The 20,666-nt window shown below is 45.6% G+C and overlaps 1 protein-coding gene across 4 annotated transcripts in view; it reads right to left on the bottom strand.

The window, feature by feature from the left end:
• CACNB2 (calcium voltage-gated channel auxiliary subunit beta 2) overlaps nt 1-20,666 on the bottom strand; it is a 334,276-nt gene that overhangs the window by 238,998 nt on the left and 74,612 nt on the right. For 2 of the 4 annotated variants that reach the window (XM_077268318.1, XM_077268314.1), the window contains exon 1: nt 3,156-3,343. The exons of the other annotated variants lie outside the window; for them this stretch is intronic. In XM_077268318.1, coding sequence (XP_077124433.1) covers nt 3,156-3,203 — 48 coding nt within the window. In that variant the 5' untranslated portion in view covers nt 3,204-3,343. Of the gene's footprint in view, nt 1-3,155; nt 3,344-20,666 lie in introns of those variants that run through there. 4 annotated transcript variants of the gene reach the window in all.

Below are 20,666 nucleotides of genomic sequence, written 5' to 3'. Positions count from 1 at the left end.
GATTGTTACAAAGGAACACAGATTACAAAAATATCATGATCCAGAGCAATGGTATAATATTACTGAAAATTAATCAAACATTTTGCTCATATATTAACCTGAAGTTTTTTTTGAGCCTCACTCCCCAGCCGCATTGGAGGGGAAACCTTCCTTAATTTTCAGAGCGCCAGCTCTTCTAGGGCGACTCCTGCTGGCCAAATGGCGGTATGACAATAATACAATCCTATCATGTATCACACAGACATAGAACATTATACCTCCCAACACGATCTGACCTCTGCACAACTAATCCTATACAATAAGCTGATGCACTGATGTATTCCTATCAGACGCTCCACCGATACAACCACATTGCCATATAGTATTAAACATTATCTATGACATACGTGCACACAGACTCTGCGGGGAGCCAGTCTGGAGCGTGCACATTTATTTCTCAGCCTCCGAGCAGGGCAGACACATGTGTGACAATATCATAGATGGCGAAAAAAAACAACGTGACAGCGCTGTTGCTATGAGGCATCAGCATCTGCAGAGTCCGGCGAGGATGCACCACGCAGTAATGAGAACTTGACATTCCTTCCTTCTTGTTTCTATCTATGAAATCCACAGGTTAGTAAGATATCACACCCCACTGGATACATATTATATGCAGGATACATCCAAGAAATCGTACGTTTCATGCAGTGAGCTAATACACAGCATCATAATGGAGCATACGTGTCATAGAAATGTCATAGAAATGCTTCCCAGAGCTGGAAATGTCAGGTAGGGATATAGGGGGGTATCCAAGATCAATCTGTCTTTATCTATAGATACATAGAGAGATGTAGGTAAGATATGAGATAGATAGATACATAATAGATAGATAATAGATAGATAGATAATAGATAGATAATAGATAAATAATAGATAGATAATAGATAGATAGCTATATAGATAGATAATAGATAAATAATAGATAGATAATAGATAGATAATAGATAGATAAATAATAGATATATGATAGATAGATAGATAGATAGATATACAGGTCCTTCTCAAAAAATTAGCATATAGTGTTAAATTTCATTATTTACCATAATGTAATGATTACAATTAAACTTTCATATATTATAGATTCATTATCCACCAACTGAAATTTGTCAGGTCTTTTATTGTTTTAATACTGATGATTTTGGCATACAACTCCTGAAAACCAAAAAAACCTGTCTCAATAAATTAGCATATTTCAACCGTCCAATCAAATAAAAGTGTTTTTTAATAACAAACAAAAAAACCATCAAATAATAATGTTCAGTTATGCACTCAATACTTGGTCGGGAATCCTTTGGCAGAAATGAATGCTTCAATGCGGCGTGGCATGGAGGCAATCAGCCTGTGACACTGCTGAGATGTTATGGAGGCCCAGGATGCTTCAATAGCGGCCTTAAGCTCATCCAGAGTGTTGGGTCTTGCGTCTCTCAACTTTCTCTTCACAATATCCCACAGATTCTCTATGGGGTTCAGGTCAGGAGAGTTGGCAGGCCAATTGAGCACAGTAATACCATGGTCAGTAAACCATTTAGCAGTGGTTTTGGCACTGTGAGCAGGTGCCAGGAAGCATGAAGTGCTCCAAAATCTCCTGATAGCTAGCTGCATTGACCCTGCCCTTGATGAAACACAGTGGACCAACACCAGCAGCTGACATGGCACCCCACACCACTGACTGTGGGTACTTGACACTGGACTTCAGGCATTTTGGCATTTCCTTCTCCCCAGTCTTCCTCCAGACTCTGGCACCTTGATTTCCGAATGACATGCAAAATTTGCTTTCATCAGAAAAAAGTACTTGGGACCACTTAGCAACAGTCCAGTGCTGCTTCTCTGTAGCCCAGGTCAGGCGCTTCTGCCGCTGTTTATGGTTCAAAAGTGGCTTTACCTGGGGAATGCGGCACCTGTAGCCCATTTCCTGCACACGCCTGTGCACGGTGGCTCTGGATGTTTCCACACCAGACTCAGTCCACTGCTTCCTCAGGTTCCCCAAGGTCTGGAATCGGTCCTTCTCCACAATCTTCCTCAGGGTCCGGTCACCTCTTCTCGTTGTACAGCGTTTTCTGCCACATTGTTTCCTTCCAACAGACTTACCATTGAGGTGCCTTGATACAGCACTCTGGGAACAGCCTATTTGTTGAGAAATTTCTTTCTGGATCTTACCCTCTTGCTTGAGGGTGTCAATGATGGCCTTCTTGACATCTGTCAGGTCGCTAGTCTTACCCATGATGGGGGTTTTGAGTAATGAACCAGGCAGGGAGTTTTTAAAAGCCTCAGGTATCTTTTGCATGTGTTTAGAGTTAATTAGTTGATTCAGAAGATTAGTGTAATAGGTCGTTTAGAGAACCTTTTCTTGATATGCTAATTTATTGAGACAGGTTTTTTGGGTTATCAGGAGTTGTAGGCCAAAATCATCAGTATTAAAACAATAAAAGACCTGACAAATTTCAGTTGGTGGATAATGAATCTATAATATATGAAAGTTTAATTGTAATCATTACATTATGGTAAATAATGAAATTTAACACTATATGCTAATTTTTTGAGAAGGACCTGTATAATAGATAGATAGATAGATAGATAGATAGATAGATAGATATGGGATATATTGGTAGAAATTAGATAGATGAAACAGATAAATATGAGATAAATGCTTGATGAATAGAGAGATGATCGATCAATAGATAATAAATAGATTGATATTATTTTAGATGGATAAATAAGAGATTGATATTGATTGATAGATATTAGGTGGATAATTAGATGGATAGATCTAATATTGATACAAATTAGATGGATCATTAACCAGATAGATGATTGATGGATAGATAATTAGATAGACAACCATTTGTTTCGTAGTGTTCTATTAATGCCATGGAGTCTGATGACACCTGGTGTAAGTTTTCATGAGTATCATGAACAATTTGAAATGAACCATGATGGATGGATGGATATGGGATAGATAGATGTAATATGTCTCTTCAGAACGCCATCTCTATGAATACCTGTATAGGAAATGTTTGCATTGAATTGGCCGTCAACAAAAATTCCACCCCCTCCATCACTAATGACAAAGGAACGGTTCTGGGATGACCACCCATAGGGGTAACCATTAAACTTACATAGGAAACCTGTACTCTCCGGCGATGTCCCAATCCACAGCACTGCATGAAGAGGAGGACAGAGGGATGCCATCAGCACCGGACTCCTGTCTGGATCACTTTCCCCCCGGAGACACGCTCCTCCATGACTCGGATGCACGGCTTCACCCGACAGCAAGTCACCAAACTCTCCACTGAGCCATATATTAAAAAGCCAAGAGGCTGCGTCTGCAATGTAGCCCGAATGTGTCTCCCACATAGGACGGATCGTCGGATGCCACAGACGTGTTTACGAGGAGCATGGTGTCCTGATCATCGGTGCAGTGTATTGTCACCGTGCCGGCTGATCGCTGCAGTGCATTACTCCCAATCTTTATTATCAGCAATGTCACCAATATTGTCCCCGGGATTGTGGACGTGGGAGATCACAGTCTGCTGCTGAGGCTGCATGTATAGATTCACAAGCACACACAGGCTGTCACCCCCATCCCTGGGCACAGACGGAGCCCAATCACTGACCATTTCTTCTGAGGCTCGGCATACAGCCTTACGCTCGCTGCATCCATTGGACTATACGAGCACCCTCCATACCGGCTACGTGCCTCACATGAGACTGCAGGCAGCATTGCTTGGCGGCCTGGTTATTACTCTAACTCTGCTGCTGTTGCAGCTATACGTTGTCAGCTTAGCGACTGCGTGCCAGCATTAACCCTCTAATGGCCGAGAGGGAGATACGTGGCCTGCTCTATACATGACCTGCAGTGATCAGATGATTGCATGGAGGTTGTCAGAGTATGAAGGATGTGATGGCATCTGCCCTGTAGGCACCTGCAGGAGAAGTTCCCGAACCCTACAGTTGATCATATGCTGCAACTCCTCCTTTACAATGCTCGCTTATATAGCGCTATCATATTCCGCAGCGCTTTACAGACATTATCGTCGCTGTCCCCATTGGGGCTCACAATCTAGATTCCCTATCAGTATGTCTTTCGAGTGTGGGAGGAAGCCGGAGAACCCAGAGGAAACCCACACAAACACGGGGAGAACATACAAATCCTTGCAGATGTTATCCTTGGTGGGATTTGAAGAAAGGAGCGCAACACTGCAAAGCAACAGTGCTAACCACTGAGCCACCATCCAGTGCTAATCACTGAGCCACCTTACAGTGCTAGCCACTAAGCCACTATACAATGCTAACCACTGAGCCACTGTATTCAGTCTTAGGTCAAGTTCAGACGGCATATTTCACAGTCCATGATTTTTTGGAGCAAAAGGAAGGGAATGTCCTACTGTGACTACTGGGAAGAAGGTGTCGCTAGACCTTCTGGCACAAGGAACTGTTGTGAGGGAAGTCACGAGGTGTTGCAGAGGCGCCAGTTGGGATATGTAGACAGCAGATGGAAAAGTCACAATACCTGATGTTGGCTGTTGGACCCCTAAACACATCCCTCGAGTCCACAACAATTGTCAATAGGGGGAGGTGGCACTTATGGAGATAGTATAGGACCCTCCTGGGGGCACTCCTATAGAGGTGTGTAACACCCCAGGAAACCGGCTGTTACAGTGGTGTCGCTTTCCTTTCATGCCTGGAAGCGAGGAAGATCCCTTTAACAGGTGGTACACATACATGCAACATGTTCTGACTCCAGGCCAGAAGGGGGAGCTTCCCTGGATATATATATATATATATTCTGGCTTGGAGGAGGAGTTAGTTAGTTGAATCTGGAGTTGGTGTCAGACAGACAGTGAGTTGGGTCTGAGGAAGGAGTCTGAAGCAGACGGTGGAAGAGAGAGGAGCTGGGGCCGTGCAGCCACGTGTTGCTGCAGCTCCAAGACAGATAGAAGAAGAAGAGTTGCACTTGTAACGTACCAGAGGGAATAAGGAGAATCAAGGAGCTGGAAGGGAGCTGTGTCTGAGCTCCTTCTATGCTAAAGCGCAGGAACCGGGCACCGGGAGCCCGAGGCAGTGTGGAACTGTATTGTGCCATAGCAGAACCAGAAGGCAGAAGATTCTAGGTCGTCTATCCGCACCCACACCCGAAGGTACAGCAACATACAGAGCCCGCAGTCATCTGAGAGACACCTGTAAAAAGGCTTGCGTTCCCTACCATGTGGGTACTGTCTTAGGACAGGGAAAGAGAGAACCTTGTAAGAAGCCATAGGCAGCAAGGGACTCGCCTTACAGTGCTAGAAGGAAGGCTTATAACCTCACCTGGAAAAGGGGATCCATAATCGCTTCCAGGCCGACCGGACCTCATCAACACCTGTTACCGGTACCCTGGACTGTGGCCATGAATCACCAATAATCAGGTAAAGAGACTGCAACCTTGTGTCATCTGATTATTTCTGGCACCACAATATCTTTGACAAATACACCTGGAGCCCTGGGGACCCCAGCTTCACCTGTGGGAAGAAATACCATCATTGCTGCAGTGCCATCACTCTCCACAGGACCCCTTTTAGCAGCGTCGGTAACCTCTGACCGAATACCACGGTTGGCGTCACGAACATTCTTATTTCTAAAAACCTTTTTGAAGACCTTTCCTTTAAATTGGACGCCCAGGGCCACAGACCGGGTTGCTGCCACCGTGACCTCCCCCTTAATGAAGACCGGACCCGGTACCGAGTAACCCCTAGGCCCTGGCGGGCGCTGCAGGTGTTGGAGCACTCATGATGTTAGTGCAGTCAGAAGCAGCCAGACACACCTGTGACCTTGCAAACATAGCACCTCTTGACCAAAGGAAATAACAGGTTGCAGTCTCTCTTAAAGGCGCAGTGTCTGTACTTTACAGCTTGGGATACACTCAGTATATGGCGTATGAGAGGCGGTTTGGCCTCCTGGTGAGGCAGCAGGTTTCAGGCTCATCAGGGCGACTAGAGCAGGGTTCACCTCACTTAACATTGGGGGAAATGTTACAGGAAACCACAGTCCTGGTAATGCTGTACTGACGGAGATCGGCTCCCCACGGTGACACACTAGTAGTATGGAGTTACTCACGGTTTTGTCCCTACTGATCCCTATTACAGGGAGGAGGAAAAAATTGTGGTGTGGAAGTCATGTTGCACCGATTCCGGCTAGAAGCGCATAGAAATACCAGTGTGCGGGAGAGCAGTTGTCCAGCTTAATCCCTCCTGACTGTACGAAGCTTCACTTCTTGTGGAGGTGACAATATAAGGAAAGACGTCCCCTCAGCGTGGACGGATCCTGGGAGTAGTAGTGCTTCCTTCCTCTCTCAGTACTAGGCAGGTTTGTACCTGCACACAGAGGCTTCTCCCAGCCATTTCTATGGCAGCTTGTGGTAAGAAGACAGAATACTAGATGGCAGCAAAGCACAGAGCACATTTATGAGTCATGGGTGTACGCACATACCATGTATTATTATACATCTGTAACTCACAGGGCCAAAAGGAATTTTGCACACTGCAACAGATCTACTGCCACACCAGAACTGTGTCACTCAGCAGTGATAGAACGGGTAGGGGGTAACCACCGAAGGAACTGCTCCGACTCCACAAGGCAAAAAAGGACAGACATTGTCATAACTTATGGGGCAAGGAAGGGAAGGCACTGCCATACCTCACAACTTTTGAAGATCAGAAAGAGGGACAGATGATGGCCACGCCCATTTACCATTTCCTTCTCCCCCGGCAGGAGGAGAAGTCAGAAGGGCGGTGATAGTGAGGGACATTCAGCAGACGTCTGAGACTGAAGGGTGTAGACTACTGATAAGCGAGTGTACTCATTCCCCGGGTTTTCCCCAGCACGCTCGGGTGGTCTCCAAGTATTTGTAAGTGCTCGGAGATTTAGTTTTCATCACCTCAGCTGAATGGTTTACAGCTACTAGCCAGCCTGAGTACATGTGGGGGTTGCCTGGTTGCTAGAGAATCCGCACATGTATTCAAGCTGTCTAGTAGCTGTAAATCATTCAGCTGAGGTGATGAAAACTAAATCTCCGAGCACTAACAAATACTCAGAGACCACCCGAGCAACGAGTACACTCGCTCATCACTAGTGTAGACCCAAATCCAGGACTGTCCGCTGTATCTGGGACTAGAGATGAGCGGACGGGGTCTCTGTTCTGGTGTCCAGACCAGTGCTACCTGGCAGCTGGACAGAAGACCGCGAATCTTTAACCTTATGGCGTCTCCGGCGCGGCTTTGGGATGTCATCTGTGCATCCTGCTCATCTTTAAAAAGAAGACATGAGAAAAAAAGCATTATAAGCACACAGCTCAGCAACGTCTTAGACCATAGCGGGCGCAATTTTCATTAAATCACATCCACTTTGCTTGGACAGGTAAACGCAGCAGAATTTATGTGCAAAAAAAAGAAAAGCAGCAGAAAATACGCAGCATTTACGCTACGTGTGAACACGGTCTAAGGGTATATAATAATAATCTTTATTTTTATATAGCGCTAACATATTCCACAGCGCTTTACAGGTTGCACACATTATCGTCGCTGTCCCCGTTGGGGCTCACAATCTAAATTCCCTATCAGTATGTCTTTGGAATGTGGGAGGAAACCGGAGTGCCTGGAGGAAACCCACGCAAACATAGAGAGAACATACAAACTCTTTGCAGATGTTGTCCTTAGTGGGGCTTGAACCCAGGACTCCAGCGCTGCAAGGCTGCTGTGCTAACCACTGCGCCACCTATATGTGCACGCATTGCGGATTGGCTGCTGCAGATTCGCAGCAGTTTTCCATGCAGTGTACAGTACCATGTAAACCTATGGAAAACCAAATCCGCAGTGCCCATGCTGCGGAAAATACCAAGTGGAAATGCTGCGGTTTATTTTCCGCAGCATGTCAATTCTTTGTGTGGATTCCGCAGCGGTTTACACCTGCTCCTCAATAGGAATCCGCAGGTGTAAAACCGCAGGTGGAATCCGCACAAAAAATGCAGGAAATCAGCGGTTAATCCGCAGGTAAAACGCTCACGAATACGCAACGTGGGCACATATCCTAAAGGTCCAAGCAAAGAGGACGTGATTCCATGAAATCTCCGCTCTCTGTGATCTGAAAACTTTGCTGAACTCTACGGTTTTGGTGCTTTTTTTCTCTACAGTTTTCTTCTGAAAAAAAAAATGCTTTTATATTTTTAAGAGCAGAAACAAAGCTTTTTTTGTATTATTAAAAAAAAGCGTTAAAAACACTGCTTCATAGCTGCGCCAAAATCGCATTAAATAAGCAGCAAAATGCATAAAAGAAACGCAGCAAACGCATAATAATCAGAGAAGATTGTTATTGCATCTGGTGTGGACACCTGCAGAAAAAAAGCAGCAGAAAGAACGCAGCATTTACTCTACGTGTGAACACGGCCTCAGCATTACAGTTTGATTACATTTTTTATAGGTTTGATAGAGAAAAAATATTAATGCCATTTTTACGCCATTTGCCTATCCCCATAAATACTCCAAACGCTGTGTTGTGCGGATTGTTACGATTACAAGGACATCAAATATAACTGTGTTATTTGCTGATTTACGACAATTATTATTTAAAAAAAAACAAAAAAAACTTTTTTTCATTATCAAGTATTTTTCATTAATATTTTTTAGCAATTTTATAGAAATAAAAAAACTCTTATTTTCCCTCTAGAATACAAATACATACATTGTACATAGAAATACCCTGCTATCAGTACACTGTGTTCCAAATTATTATGCAAATTGGATTTAAGTGTCATAAAGATTTAATTGTTTTGTTTTTCAAATAAACTCGTGGATGGTATTGTGTCTCAGGGCTCAATGGATCACTGAAATCAATCTTAAACACATGTGATAATTGGTTTTCCAGGTGATTCTAATTAAAGGAAAACTACTTAAAAATGATGTTCCACATTATTAAGCAGGTCACAGTTTTCAAGTAACATGGGAAAGAAAAAGGATCTCTCTGCTGCTGAAAAGCATCAAATAGTGCAATGCCTTGGTGAAGGGATGAAAACATTAGAAATTTTCCAAAAACATAAGCGTGATCATCGTACTGTTAAGAGATTTGTGGCTGTATCTGAGCACAAATGTGTTTGTGCTGATAAAGGCATAATGAGGAAGATTTCTGCCAGGCAAGTTCATCGGATTAAGAGAGCAGCTGCTAAAAAGCCATTACAAAGCAGCAAACAGATATTTGAAGCTGCTGGTGCCTCTGGAGTCCCTCGAACCTCAAGGTGTAGGCTCCTTCAAAGGCTTGCGGTGGTGCATAAACCTACTATTCGGCCACTCCTAAGCAGTGTTCACAAGCAGAAATGGTTGTATTGGGCCCACACATACATGAAGACTAATTTCCAAACAGTCTTGTTTACTGATAAGTGTTGAGCAACCCTGGATGGTCCAGATGGATGGAGTAGTGGATGGTTGGTGGATGGCCACCATGTTCCAACAAGGCTGCGACGTCAGCAACGAGGTGGAGGAGTCATGTTTTGGGCCGGAATCATGGGGAAACAGCTGGTAGGGCCCTTTAAGGTTCCTGAAGGTGTGAAAATGACCTCTGCAAAGTATATAGAGTTTCTGACTGACAACTTTCTTCTATGGTCTAAAAAGCAGAAACGTGCCTTCAGGAGCAAAATCATCTTCATGGTGACAATGCCCCATCTCATGCTGCAAAGAAAACCTCTGAGTCATTGGCTGCTATGGGCATAAAAGGAGATAAACTCATGGTGTGGCCACCATCTTCCCCGACCTCAACCCTATAGAGAACCTTTAGAGGATCATCAAGCAAAAGATCTATGAGGATGGGAGGCAGTTCACATCAAAACAGCAGCTCTGGGAGGCTATTCCAACTTCATGCAAAGAAATACAAGCAGAAACTCTCCGAAAACTCACAAGTTCAATGGATGCAAGAATTGTGAAGGTGACATCAAATTCACTTTTGTTCAGTGAATGTGACCTCCTAATGCTGCAAATTCCACAAATGAGCATTTTCAGTTCTTTAAAACATATCAAATGTATACAAATTCTACTGTGCATAATAATTTGGAACAGTGCATTTTGGGTTTTTATTCATTTTGGAGATTATACTGTTATTATTGGGAAGTTTCTTCAATATAATTCGATGTATAATCTAACAGGTGATGACTTTTATTAGACTGACTGTCATTTGCACCGACCATTTAGGAAAATCTGATAAAAATGTCATTTGCATAATAATTTGGAACATAGTGTATAATCTGCCTGTAGTCAGAGCCTGCTGTTGTGAACTCTGTTCTCGAGCTCCCTCGTGTGGTCAGGAATGGTATTTCTGTGAGTTCTGTCCGTGGGTTCCCTCTGGTGGCTGAAAGTGGAGCTGCTGGTCTGGAGGTGGCTTCCTCAGCTGCATCGTTTAAGACTGGGCTGGTTCTTCTATTTAACTCTGCTCAGATTGTTACCTGATGCCAGTTGTCAATGTATCTGTACTGGTTCAGATCTCACTTGGATCTCCTGATGACCTGTCTACTTCAGCAGAAGCTAAGTCCCTGTTAAGCTCATTTGTTGTTCATTTGTGTGCTGAATATATTTCTGGGTACCTGCTAAGTTTTGTCCAGCTGGCTATCATGATATTGTCTCGCTAGCTGGAAGCTCTGGGTTGCAGAGTGGCACCTACCGTGCCGTGAGTCGGCGCGGGGGGTTTCTTGCTCACTCTGCGTGGCTTTTTGTAGTTTTTGTGCTGACCGCAAAGATCCCTTTATCTATCTTCTGTCTATTTAATAAGTCGGGCCTCCTTTGCTGAAACCTGTCTCATTCCTGTATTTGTGTCTTCCTCTTAACTCACAGTCAATATATGTGGGGGGCTGCTCTTTTCCTTTGGGGAATTTCTCTGAGGCAAGGTGAGGCTATATTTCTCTTTAGGAGTAGTTACCTCTCAGGCTGTGAAGAGTCAGGTACGATCCACGGCTAATTCTAGTGTGTGTGATAATAGGATTAGGGCTGCGGTCAGCAGAGCTCCCACTTCCCAGAGCTCACTCTATTTTTCAGTTTTGACTATCAGGTCATTCCCGGTGCACCTAACCACCAGGTCCAGCCATAACAGTACAACGGGCCAAAAGTGTTAATGCATCTCAATAGAGGGATAAGAGAAGTTCTGAGACCATTTTTTTTTCTCTGCAGTGTGTTTAGTCTTTTTTTTCCCCTAAACCTCTGGGTGGTTCAGGACTCAGGTGTAGATATGGACATTCAAGGTCTGTCCTCTTGTGTGGATAATCTCACTGCAAGGGTACAAGGCATTCAGGATTATATAGTTCAGAATCCTATGTTAGAGCCTAGAATCCCAATTCCTGATTTGTTTTCTGGGGATAGATCAAAGTTTCTGAATTTCAAGAATAATTGTAAACTATTTCTTGCCCTGAAACCTCGCTCCTCTGGTGACCCTAGTCAGCAAGTAAAAATCATTATTTCCTTGTTGCGTGGTGACCCTCAAGGCTGGGCATTCTCCCTTGCGCCAGGAGATCCTGCATTGCTTAACGTAGATGCGTTTTTTCTGGCGCTTGGATTGCTCTATGACGAACCAAATTCTGTGGATCAGGCAGAGAAACTCTTGCTGGCTCTATGTCAGGGTCAGGATGATGCTGAAATGTATTGTCAGAAGTTTAGAAAGTGCTCTGTGCTTACTCAATGGATTGAGTGTGCTCTGGCAGTGATTTTCAGAAAGGGTCTTTCTGAGGGCCTTAAGGATGTTATGGTGGGGTTCCCCACGCCTGCTGGTCTGAATGAATCAATGTCCTTGGCTATTCAGATCGATCGGCGTTTGTGGGAGCGGAAAGTTGTGCACCATATGGCGGTGTCCTCTGAGCAGAGGCCTGAGCCTATGCAATGTGATAGGACTTTGACCAGAACTGAACGGCAAGAGCACAGACGTCTGAATGGGCTGTGTTTTTACTGTGGTGACTCCACTCATGCTATCTCTGATTGTCCTAAGCGCACTAAGCGGTCCACTAGGTCTGTCACCATTGGTACTATACAGCCTAAATTTCTTTTGTCCGTTACTTTGATTTGCTCTTTGTCATCCTACTCTGTTATGGCATTTGTGGATTCAGGCGCAGCCCTGAATTTGATGGACTTAGAGTATGCCAGGCGCTGTGGTTTTTTCTTGGAGCCCTTGCAGCATCCTATTCCATTAAGGGGAATTGATGCTACACCTTTGGCCAAGAATAAGCCTCAGTACTGGACCCAGTTCACCATGCGCATGGCTCCTGCACATCGGGAAGATATTCGCTTTTTGGTGTTGCGTAATTTGCATGATGCGGTCGTGTTGGGTTTGCCATGGCTACAGGTCCATAATCCAGTATTGGACTGGAAATCTATGTCTGTGTCCAGTTGGGGTTGTCAAGGGGCCCATGGTGATGTTCCAGCGTTGTCAATTTCTTCTTCCACTCCTTCTGAAGTACCTGAGTTTTTGTCAGATTACCAGGATGTATTTGATGAGCCCAAGTCCAGTGCCCTGCCTCCTCATAGGGATTGTGATTGTGCTATTAATTTGATTCCTGGTAGTAAGTTTCCTAAAGGCCGACTTTTCAATTTATCTGTGCCAGAACACGCCGCTATGCGGAGCTATATAAAGGAGTCCTTGGAGAAAGGGCATATTCGCCCGTCGTCGTCACCGTTGGGAGCAGGGTTCTTTTTTGTGGCCAAGAAGGATGGTTCTCTGAGACCTTGTATAGATTACCACCTTCTTAATAAAATCACGGTCAAATTTCAGTACCCTTTGCCTCTATTGTCTGATTTGTTTGCTCGGATTAAGGGGGCTAGTTGGTTTACCAAGATAGATCTTCGAGGAGCGTATAATCTTGTGCGTATTAAGCGGGGCGATGAATGGAAAACCACATTTAATACGCCCGAGGGCCATTTTGAGTATCTGGTGATGCCATTCGGGCTTTCTAATGCGCCATCTGTATTCCAGTCCTTTATGCATGACATCTTCCGAAAGTATCTGGATAGATTCAGGATAGTATATTTGGATGATATTTTGGTCTTTTCGGATGATTGGGAGTCTCATGTGAAGCAGGTCAGAATGGTGTTCCAAGTCCTTCGTGCTAATTCCTTGTTTGTGAAGGGGTCTAAGTGTCTCTTCGGAGTTCAGAAGGTTTCCTTTTTGGGCTTCATTTTTTCCCCTTCTACTATCGAGATGGATCCAGTTAAAGTCCAGGCCATTTATGATTGGACTCAGCCTACATCTGTAAAGAGCCTTCAGAAATTCCTGGGCTTTGCGAATTTTTACCGTCGCTTTATCGCTAATTTTTCTAGTGTTGTCAAACCACTGACTGATTTGACCAAGAAAGGTGCGGATGTGGTGAATTGGTCCTCTGCGGCCGTTGAGGCGTTTCAGGAGCTGAAACGTCGTTTTTCTTCGGCTCCTGTGTTGTGTCAGCCAGATGTTTCGCTCCCTTTTCAGGTCGAGGTTGATGCTTCTGAGATTGGAGCAGGGGCTGTTTTGTCTCAGAGAAGTTCTGATGGCTCTGTGATGAAGCCATGTGCTTTCTTTTCTAGAAAGTTTTCGCCTGCTGAGCGTAATTATGATGTTGGCAATCGGGAGTTGTTGTCCATGAAGTGGGCATTCGAGGAGTGGCGACATTGGCTTGAGGGCGCCAAGCATCGCGTGGTGGTCTTGACGGATCACAAGAATTTGACTTATCTCGAGTCTGCCAAGCGGTTGAACCCTAGACAGGCTCGATGGTCGCTGTTTTTCTCCCGTTTCGATTTCGTGGTTTCATACCTTCCGGGTTCTAAGAATGTGAAGGCTGATGCCCTTTCAAGGAGTTTTGTGCCTGATTCTCTGGGAGTTTCTGAGCCGGCTGGTATTCTCAAAGAGGGGGTGATTTTGTCTGCCATCTCCCCTGATTTGCGGCGGGTTCTGCAGGAGTTTCAGGCGGATAGACCTGACCGCTGTCCTGCAGAGAGACTGTTTGTCCCTGATAGATGGACTAGTAGGGTTATCTCGGAGGTTCATTGTTCGGTGTTGGCTGGTCATCCTGGAATTTTTGGTACCAGAAATTTGGTGGCTAGGTCCTTTTGGTGGCCTTCCTTGTCCCGGGATGTGCGTGCTTTTGTGCAGTCCTGTGGGACTTGTGCTCGGGCGAAGCCCTGCTGTTCTCGTGCCAGTGGGTTACTTTTACCCTTGCCGGTCCCGAAAAGGCCCTGGACGCATGTTTCCATGGATTTTATTTCAGATCTCCCTGTCTCTCAAAGGATGTCGGTCATCTGGGTGGTTTGTGATCGCTTCTCTAAGATGGTCCATTTGGTACCCTTGCCTAAGTTGCCTTCATCCTCTGATTTGGTTCCGTTGTTTTTCCAGCATGTGGTTCGTTTGCATGGCATTCCGGAGAACATTGTGTCGGACAGAGGTTCCCAGTTTGTTTCGAGGTTTTGGCGGTCCTTTTGTGCTAAGATGGGCATTGATTTGTCTTTTTCTTCTGCTTTCCATCCTCAGACAAATGGCCAAACTGAGCGAACCAATCAGACTTTGGAGACCTATCTGAGATGCTTTGTTTCTGCTGATCAGGATGATTGGGTGACCTTCTTGCCATTGGCTGAGTTCGCCCTTAATAATCGGGCCAGTTCGGCTACTTTGGTTTCACCTTTTTATTGTAATTCTGGTTTCCATCCTCGTTTCTCTTCAGGGCAGGTTGAGCCTTCGGACTGTTCTGGTGTGGATTCTGTGGTGGACAGGTTGCAGCAAATTGGGACTCATGTAGTGGACAATTTGACATTGTCACAGGAGAAGGCTCAACGTTTCGCTAACCGCCGTCGCCGTGTTGGTCCTCGACTTCGTGTTGGGGATCTGGTTTGGCTGTCATCTCGTTATGTTCCTATGAAGGTTTCTTCTCCTAAGTTTTATTGGGCCTTATAAGATTTCTGAAATCCTCAATCCTGTGTCATTTCGTTTGGACCTTCCAGCTTCTTTTGCCATCCATAATGTGTTCCATAGGTCGTTGTTGCAGAGATATGTGGCGCCTATGGTTCCTTCCGTTGACCCTCCTGCTCCGGTGTTGGTCGAGGGAGAATTGGAGTATGTGGTGGAGAAGATTTTAGATTCTCGTATCTCGAGACGGAAACTTCAGTATCTGGTCAAATGGAAGGGCTATGGTCAGGAAGATAATTCCTGGGTTCTTGCCTCCGATGTCCATGCTGCCGATTTGGTTCGTGCCTTTCATTTGGCTCGTCCTAATCGGCCGGGGGGTTCTGGTGAGGGTTCGTTGACCCCTCCTCAAGGGGGGGGGGTACTGTTGTGAACTCTGTTCTCGAGTTCCCTCCTGTGGTCAAGAATGGTATTTCTGTGAGTTCTGTCCGTGGGTTCCCTCTGGTGGCTGAAAGTGGAGCTGCTGGTCTGGAGGTGGCTTCCTCAGCTGCATCGTTTAAGACTGGGCTGGTTCTTCTATTTAACTCTGCTCAGATCGCTACCTGATGCCAGTTGTCAATGTATCTGTACTTGTTCAGATCTCACTTGGATCTCCTGATGACCTGTCTACTTCAGCAGAAGCTAAGTCCCTGTTAAGCTCATTTGTTGTTCATTTGTGTGCTGAATATATTTCTGAGTACCTGCTAAGTTTTGTCCAGCTGGCTATCATGATATTGTCTCGCTAGCTGGAAGCTCTGGGTTGCAGAGTGGCACCTACCGCGCCGTGAGTCGGCGCGGGGGGTTTCTTGCTCACTCTGCGTGGCTTTTTGTAGTTTTTTGTGCTGACCGCAAAGATCCCTTTATCTATCTTCTGTCTATTTAGTAAGTCGGGCCTCCTTTGCTGAAACCTGTCTCATTCCTGTGTTTGTGCCTTCCTCTTAACTCACAGTCAATATATGTGGGGGGCTGCTCTTTTCCTTTGGGGAATTTCTCTGAGGCAAGGTGAGGCTATATTTCTCTTTAGAAGTAGTTACCTCTCAGGCTGTGAAGAGTCGTCTAGGCAGAGTCAAGTACGATCCACGGCTAATTCTAGTGTGTGTGATAATAGATTAGGGCTGCGGTCAGCAGAGCTCCCACTTCCCAGAGCTCGCTCTATTTTGCAGTTTTGACTATCAGGTCATTCCCGGTGCACCTAACCACCAGGTCCAGCCATAACAGCCTGCAATACAGATCAAGTACACAAAAGTCTCCCCAGGACATTACATGTTGGGCTTACAGTCTTCTGACAACAGAAAATGCTTCTCTAAACGATAAAGAAAAAGGTCCGGGAGAGCAAAACGACTTAAAAAAAACTGTAGAAAAACTATTTTTTAACCTAACCTTTATTATACCTGTATTAAAAAAATCTCCCCAAAATGTACAGTCGATACTAATCTGTCACCAATTGGTGCAAGTTGGCAAGAAAAAGAGCGATATGCCACCCAGCGGTATAGTTGTCTTTACCACATAGAACTATAGTCAGGAGCATAACGACCGCTGTCACAGAGGTCGCAGAGGTCACCGACGCCAGTGCAAACTTCAACTGAATGTGCATCCTTGAATGCACATCCAGTTGAAGTGTATTGCGGCGCAGGGACCCGTTAGGTCTGTGCGTGGTACGTGCTGCTGGTCAATCAGAGGCTAGCAGCTCACGCCATCGTGCACGTGACTGGGGGCACATGGCAATGACATCATGCGCTCCCTTCGCTTGCACACTAAAGTCAGCTGCTGGCTTCAGAAGAGGACGGCGGGGGAGTGGAGGGAAGGTGAGTATAATGGTTTATTTTTCTCTAAGAGACTCATATACCAGGATGGGGCCCACTCAGGGCCGGACTGGGACTAAAATTCAGCCCTGGCATTTGAAGTTACACAGGCCCACTTGTCACATGGTGACTGTATAATATCTTTGTACACTTGTAGGCAGGGCCGGTTTTAGGCAAAGTGGGGCCCTAGGCAAAGTTTAAAATGGGTCCCCAAATGCTAACATATTGCACATCACACAGAAGCCTTTCTGTTGTATTTACGTGCGCTGAGTTCAGGCCGCTAAACGAGTTTGATCGACAATACTGAAGTTGTTCAACGCTTGTTTCCCGGCCTCTTTCCACCAGCTGAGGAATAATGATGAGACAGAACGATCACTAATAGATCACTAACAGATCACCATACAGTATCATGTTTTCAGCAGCACATCTACAGTTTACACTGGCAATGTGCTGCTGACAACAAGGCTTTTTGTTCCAGCAAAAACAATCCGAATATGCAGCATTTTACTTGTTTAGTAAAATACACCCCATAGTCCTCCATATATTATAATGTGCTCCATAGTCCTCCATATAGTATAATACACTCCCTATAGTCCTCCATATATTAAAATACACTGCTCAGTCCTCCACATAGTATAATACACTCCTCATAGTCCTCCATATAGCATAATACAATCCTCATAGTCCTCCATATAGCATAATACAATCCTCATAGTGCTCCATATAGTATAATGCACCGCCACAGTCATCCATGTAGTACAATTCACTTCCCATAGTATAATGCACCCCATAGTTCTTCATATAGTATAACGTATTCCCCATAGTCCTCGATACAGTATAATGCAGCCCACATATAGTATAATGCAGCCACCCCAGAGTATAATGCAGCCACCCCAGAGTATAATGCAGCCACCCCAGAGTATAATGCAGCCACCCCACAGAGTATAATGCAGCCACCCCAGAGTATGTAACCCCCATAGAATATAATACAGCCCACCTCCCCATAATATATAATGTAGCCCCCCATAGAATATAATGCAGCCCCCCATAGTATATAACGCAGCCTCCCCCATAGAATATAATATACCCCCACAATAGTATATAACACAGCCACATAGTACATAACATGGCCTCCCCCATAGAATATAATATACTCCCCATAGTATATAGCAAAGCCTGCATATTATATAGCACAAACCGCATAGTATACAGCACAGCCTGCATACTATAGCACAGCTCGCGTAGTAGATAACACAGCCCACACAGCAGTATTCAGCACTGACCACACAGTAGTATACAGCACAGCCCACGTAGAAGTATACAGCACAGTCCACACAGTAGTATACAGCACAGCCCACAGAGTAATATATACAGCACAGCCCACAAAGTAATATATACAGCACAGCCCACAAAGTAATATATACAGCACAGCCCACAGAGAACTATATAAAGCACAGCCCAGAGTACTATATACAGCACAGCCCAGAGTACTATATAAAGCACAGCCCAGAGAGTACTATATACAGCACAGCCCAGAGAGTACTATATACAGCACAGCCCAGAGAGTACTATATACAGCACAGCCCACAGAGTACTATATACAGCACAGCCCACAGAGTACTATACACAGCACAGCCCAGAGTAATATATACAGCACAGCCCAGAGTACTATATACAGCACAGCCCACAGAGCACTATATACAGCACAGCCCACAGAGTAATATATATAGCACAGCCCAGAGTACTATATACAGCACAGCCCACAGAGTACTATATACAGCACAGCCCACAGAGTACTATATACAGCACAGCCCACAGAGTACTATATACAGCACAGCCCACAGAGTACTATATACAGCACAGCCCAGAGAGTACTATATACAGCACAGCCCACAGAGTACTATATACAGCACAGCCCACAGAGAACTATATACAGCACACAGTAGTATACAGCACAGAGCACAGCCCACAGAGAACTATATACAGCCCACAGTAGTATACAGCACAGAGCACAGCCCACAGAGAACTATATACAGCCCACAGCAGTATACAGCACAGAGCACAGCCCACAGAGAACTATATACAGCCCACAGCAGTATACAGCACAGAGCACAGCCCACAGAGAACTATATACAGCCCACAGAGAACTATATACAGCACAGAGCACAGCCCACAGAGAACTATATACAGCCCACAGTAGCATACAGCACAGAGCACAGCCCACAGATAACTATATACAGCCCACAGTAGTATACAGCACAGAGCACAGCCCACAGAGCACTATATACAGCCCACAGCAGTATACAGCACAGAGCACAGCCCACAGAGAACTATATACAGCCCACAGCAGTATACAGCACAGAGCACAGCCCACAGAGAACTATATACAGCCCACAGCAGTATACAGCACAGAGCACAGCCCACAGAGAACTATATACAGCCCACAGTAGTATACAGCACAGAGCACAGCCCACAGATAACTATATATAGCACAGAGCACACAGCAGTATACAGCACAGAGCACAGCCCACAGAGAACTATATACAGCCCACAGCAGTATACAGCACAGAGCACAGCCCACAGAGTACTATATACAGCACAGCCCACAGAGTACTATATACAGCACAGCCCAGAGAGTACTATATACAGCACAGCCCACAGAGTACTATATACAGCACAGCCCACAGAGAACTATATACAGCACACAGTAGTATACAGCACAGAGCACAGCCCACAGAGAACTATATACAGCCCACAGTAGTATACAGCACAGAGCACAGCCCACAGAGAACTATATACAGCCCACAGCAGTATACAGCACAGAGCACAGCCCACAGAGAACTATATACAGCCCACAGCAGTATACAGCACAGAGCACAGCCCACAGAGAACTATATACAGCCCACAGAGAACTATATACAGCACAGAGCACAGCCCACAGAGAACTATATACAGCCCACAGTAGCATACAGCACAGAGCACAGCCCACAGATAACTATATACAGCCCACAGTAGTATACAGCACAGAGCACAGCCCACAGATAACTATATATAGCACAGAGCACACAGCAGTATACAGCACAGAGCACAGCCCACAGATAACTATATACAGCCCACAGTAGTATACAGCACAGAGCACAGCCCACAGAGAACTATATACAGCCCACAGCAGTATACAGCACAGAGCACAGCCCACAGAGAGCTATATACAGCCCACAGCAGTATACAGCACAGAGCACAGCCCACAGAGAGCTATATACAGCCCACAGTAGTATACAGCACAGAGCACAGCCCACAGAGAACTATATACAGCCCACAGCAGTATACAGCACAGAGCACAGCCCACAGAGTACTATATACAGCCCACAGCAGTATACAGCACAGAGCACAGCCCACAGAGAACTATATACAGCCCACAGCAGTATACAGCACAGAGCACAGCCCACAGAGAACTATATACAGCCCACAGCAGTATACAGCACAGAGCACAGCCCACAGAGAACTATATACAGCCCACATCTCTTCTCTTCCTCCCCTCACCTCCTCCGAGAATGGCCCCACAGTCCAGAAAAAAAAAAAAACTCTCCTCACCTCTCCTCGTGCCCAGCGTTGCTTCCTGGTTCCTGCTCCTGTCTCAGCAGCTGCAGTCTGCCCGGGACACAGCAGGTGCGCGATGATATGACGTCATCGCGCACCCGCAGTGTCAGAGGCAGAGCGGGGAATGATGGGAGAGGAGCGTCTGTAGACGCTCTCCTCCATCATTGCATTCAACTGTACCGGCGTCTATACGCCGGTATAGTTGAATGCGACGGCGGGGGCGGCGGATTGAGCGGCCCACCACTGGCACCGGCCCTTCTGGCATTTGCCAGAAGTGCCCTATGGCCAGTCCGGCCCTGGGCCCACTAAGTACACTATATTATTGTC

This window comes from Ranitomeya variabilis, chromosome 6 (genome assembly GCF_051348905.1).
Source record: "Ranitomeya variabilis isolate aRanVar5 chromosome 6, aRanVar5.hap1, whole genome shotgun sequence".
Classification (NCBI taxonomy): domain Eukaryota; kingdom Metazoa; phylum Chordata; class Amphibia; order Anura; family Dendrobatidae; genus Ranitomeya; species Ranitomeya variabilis.
Note: the sequence above shows the minus strand (reverse complement) of the source record. Positions and strands in the feature narration are given on the sequence as shown.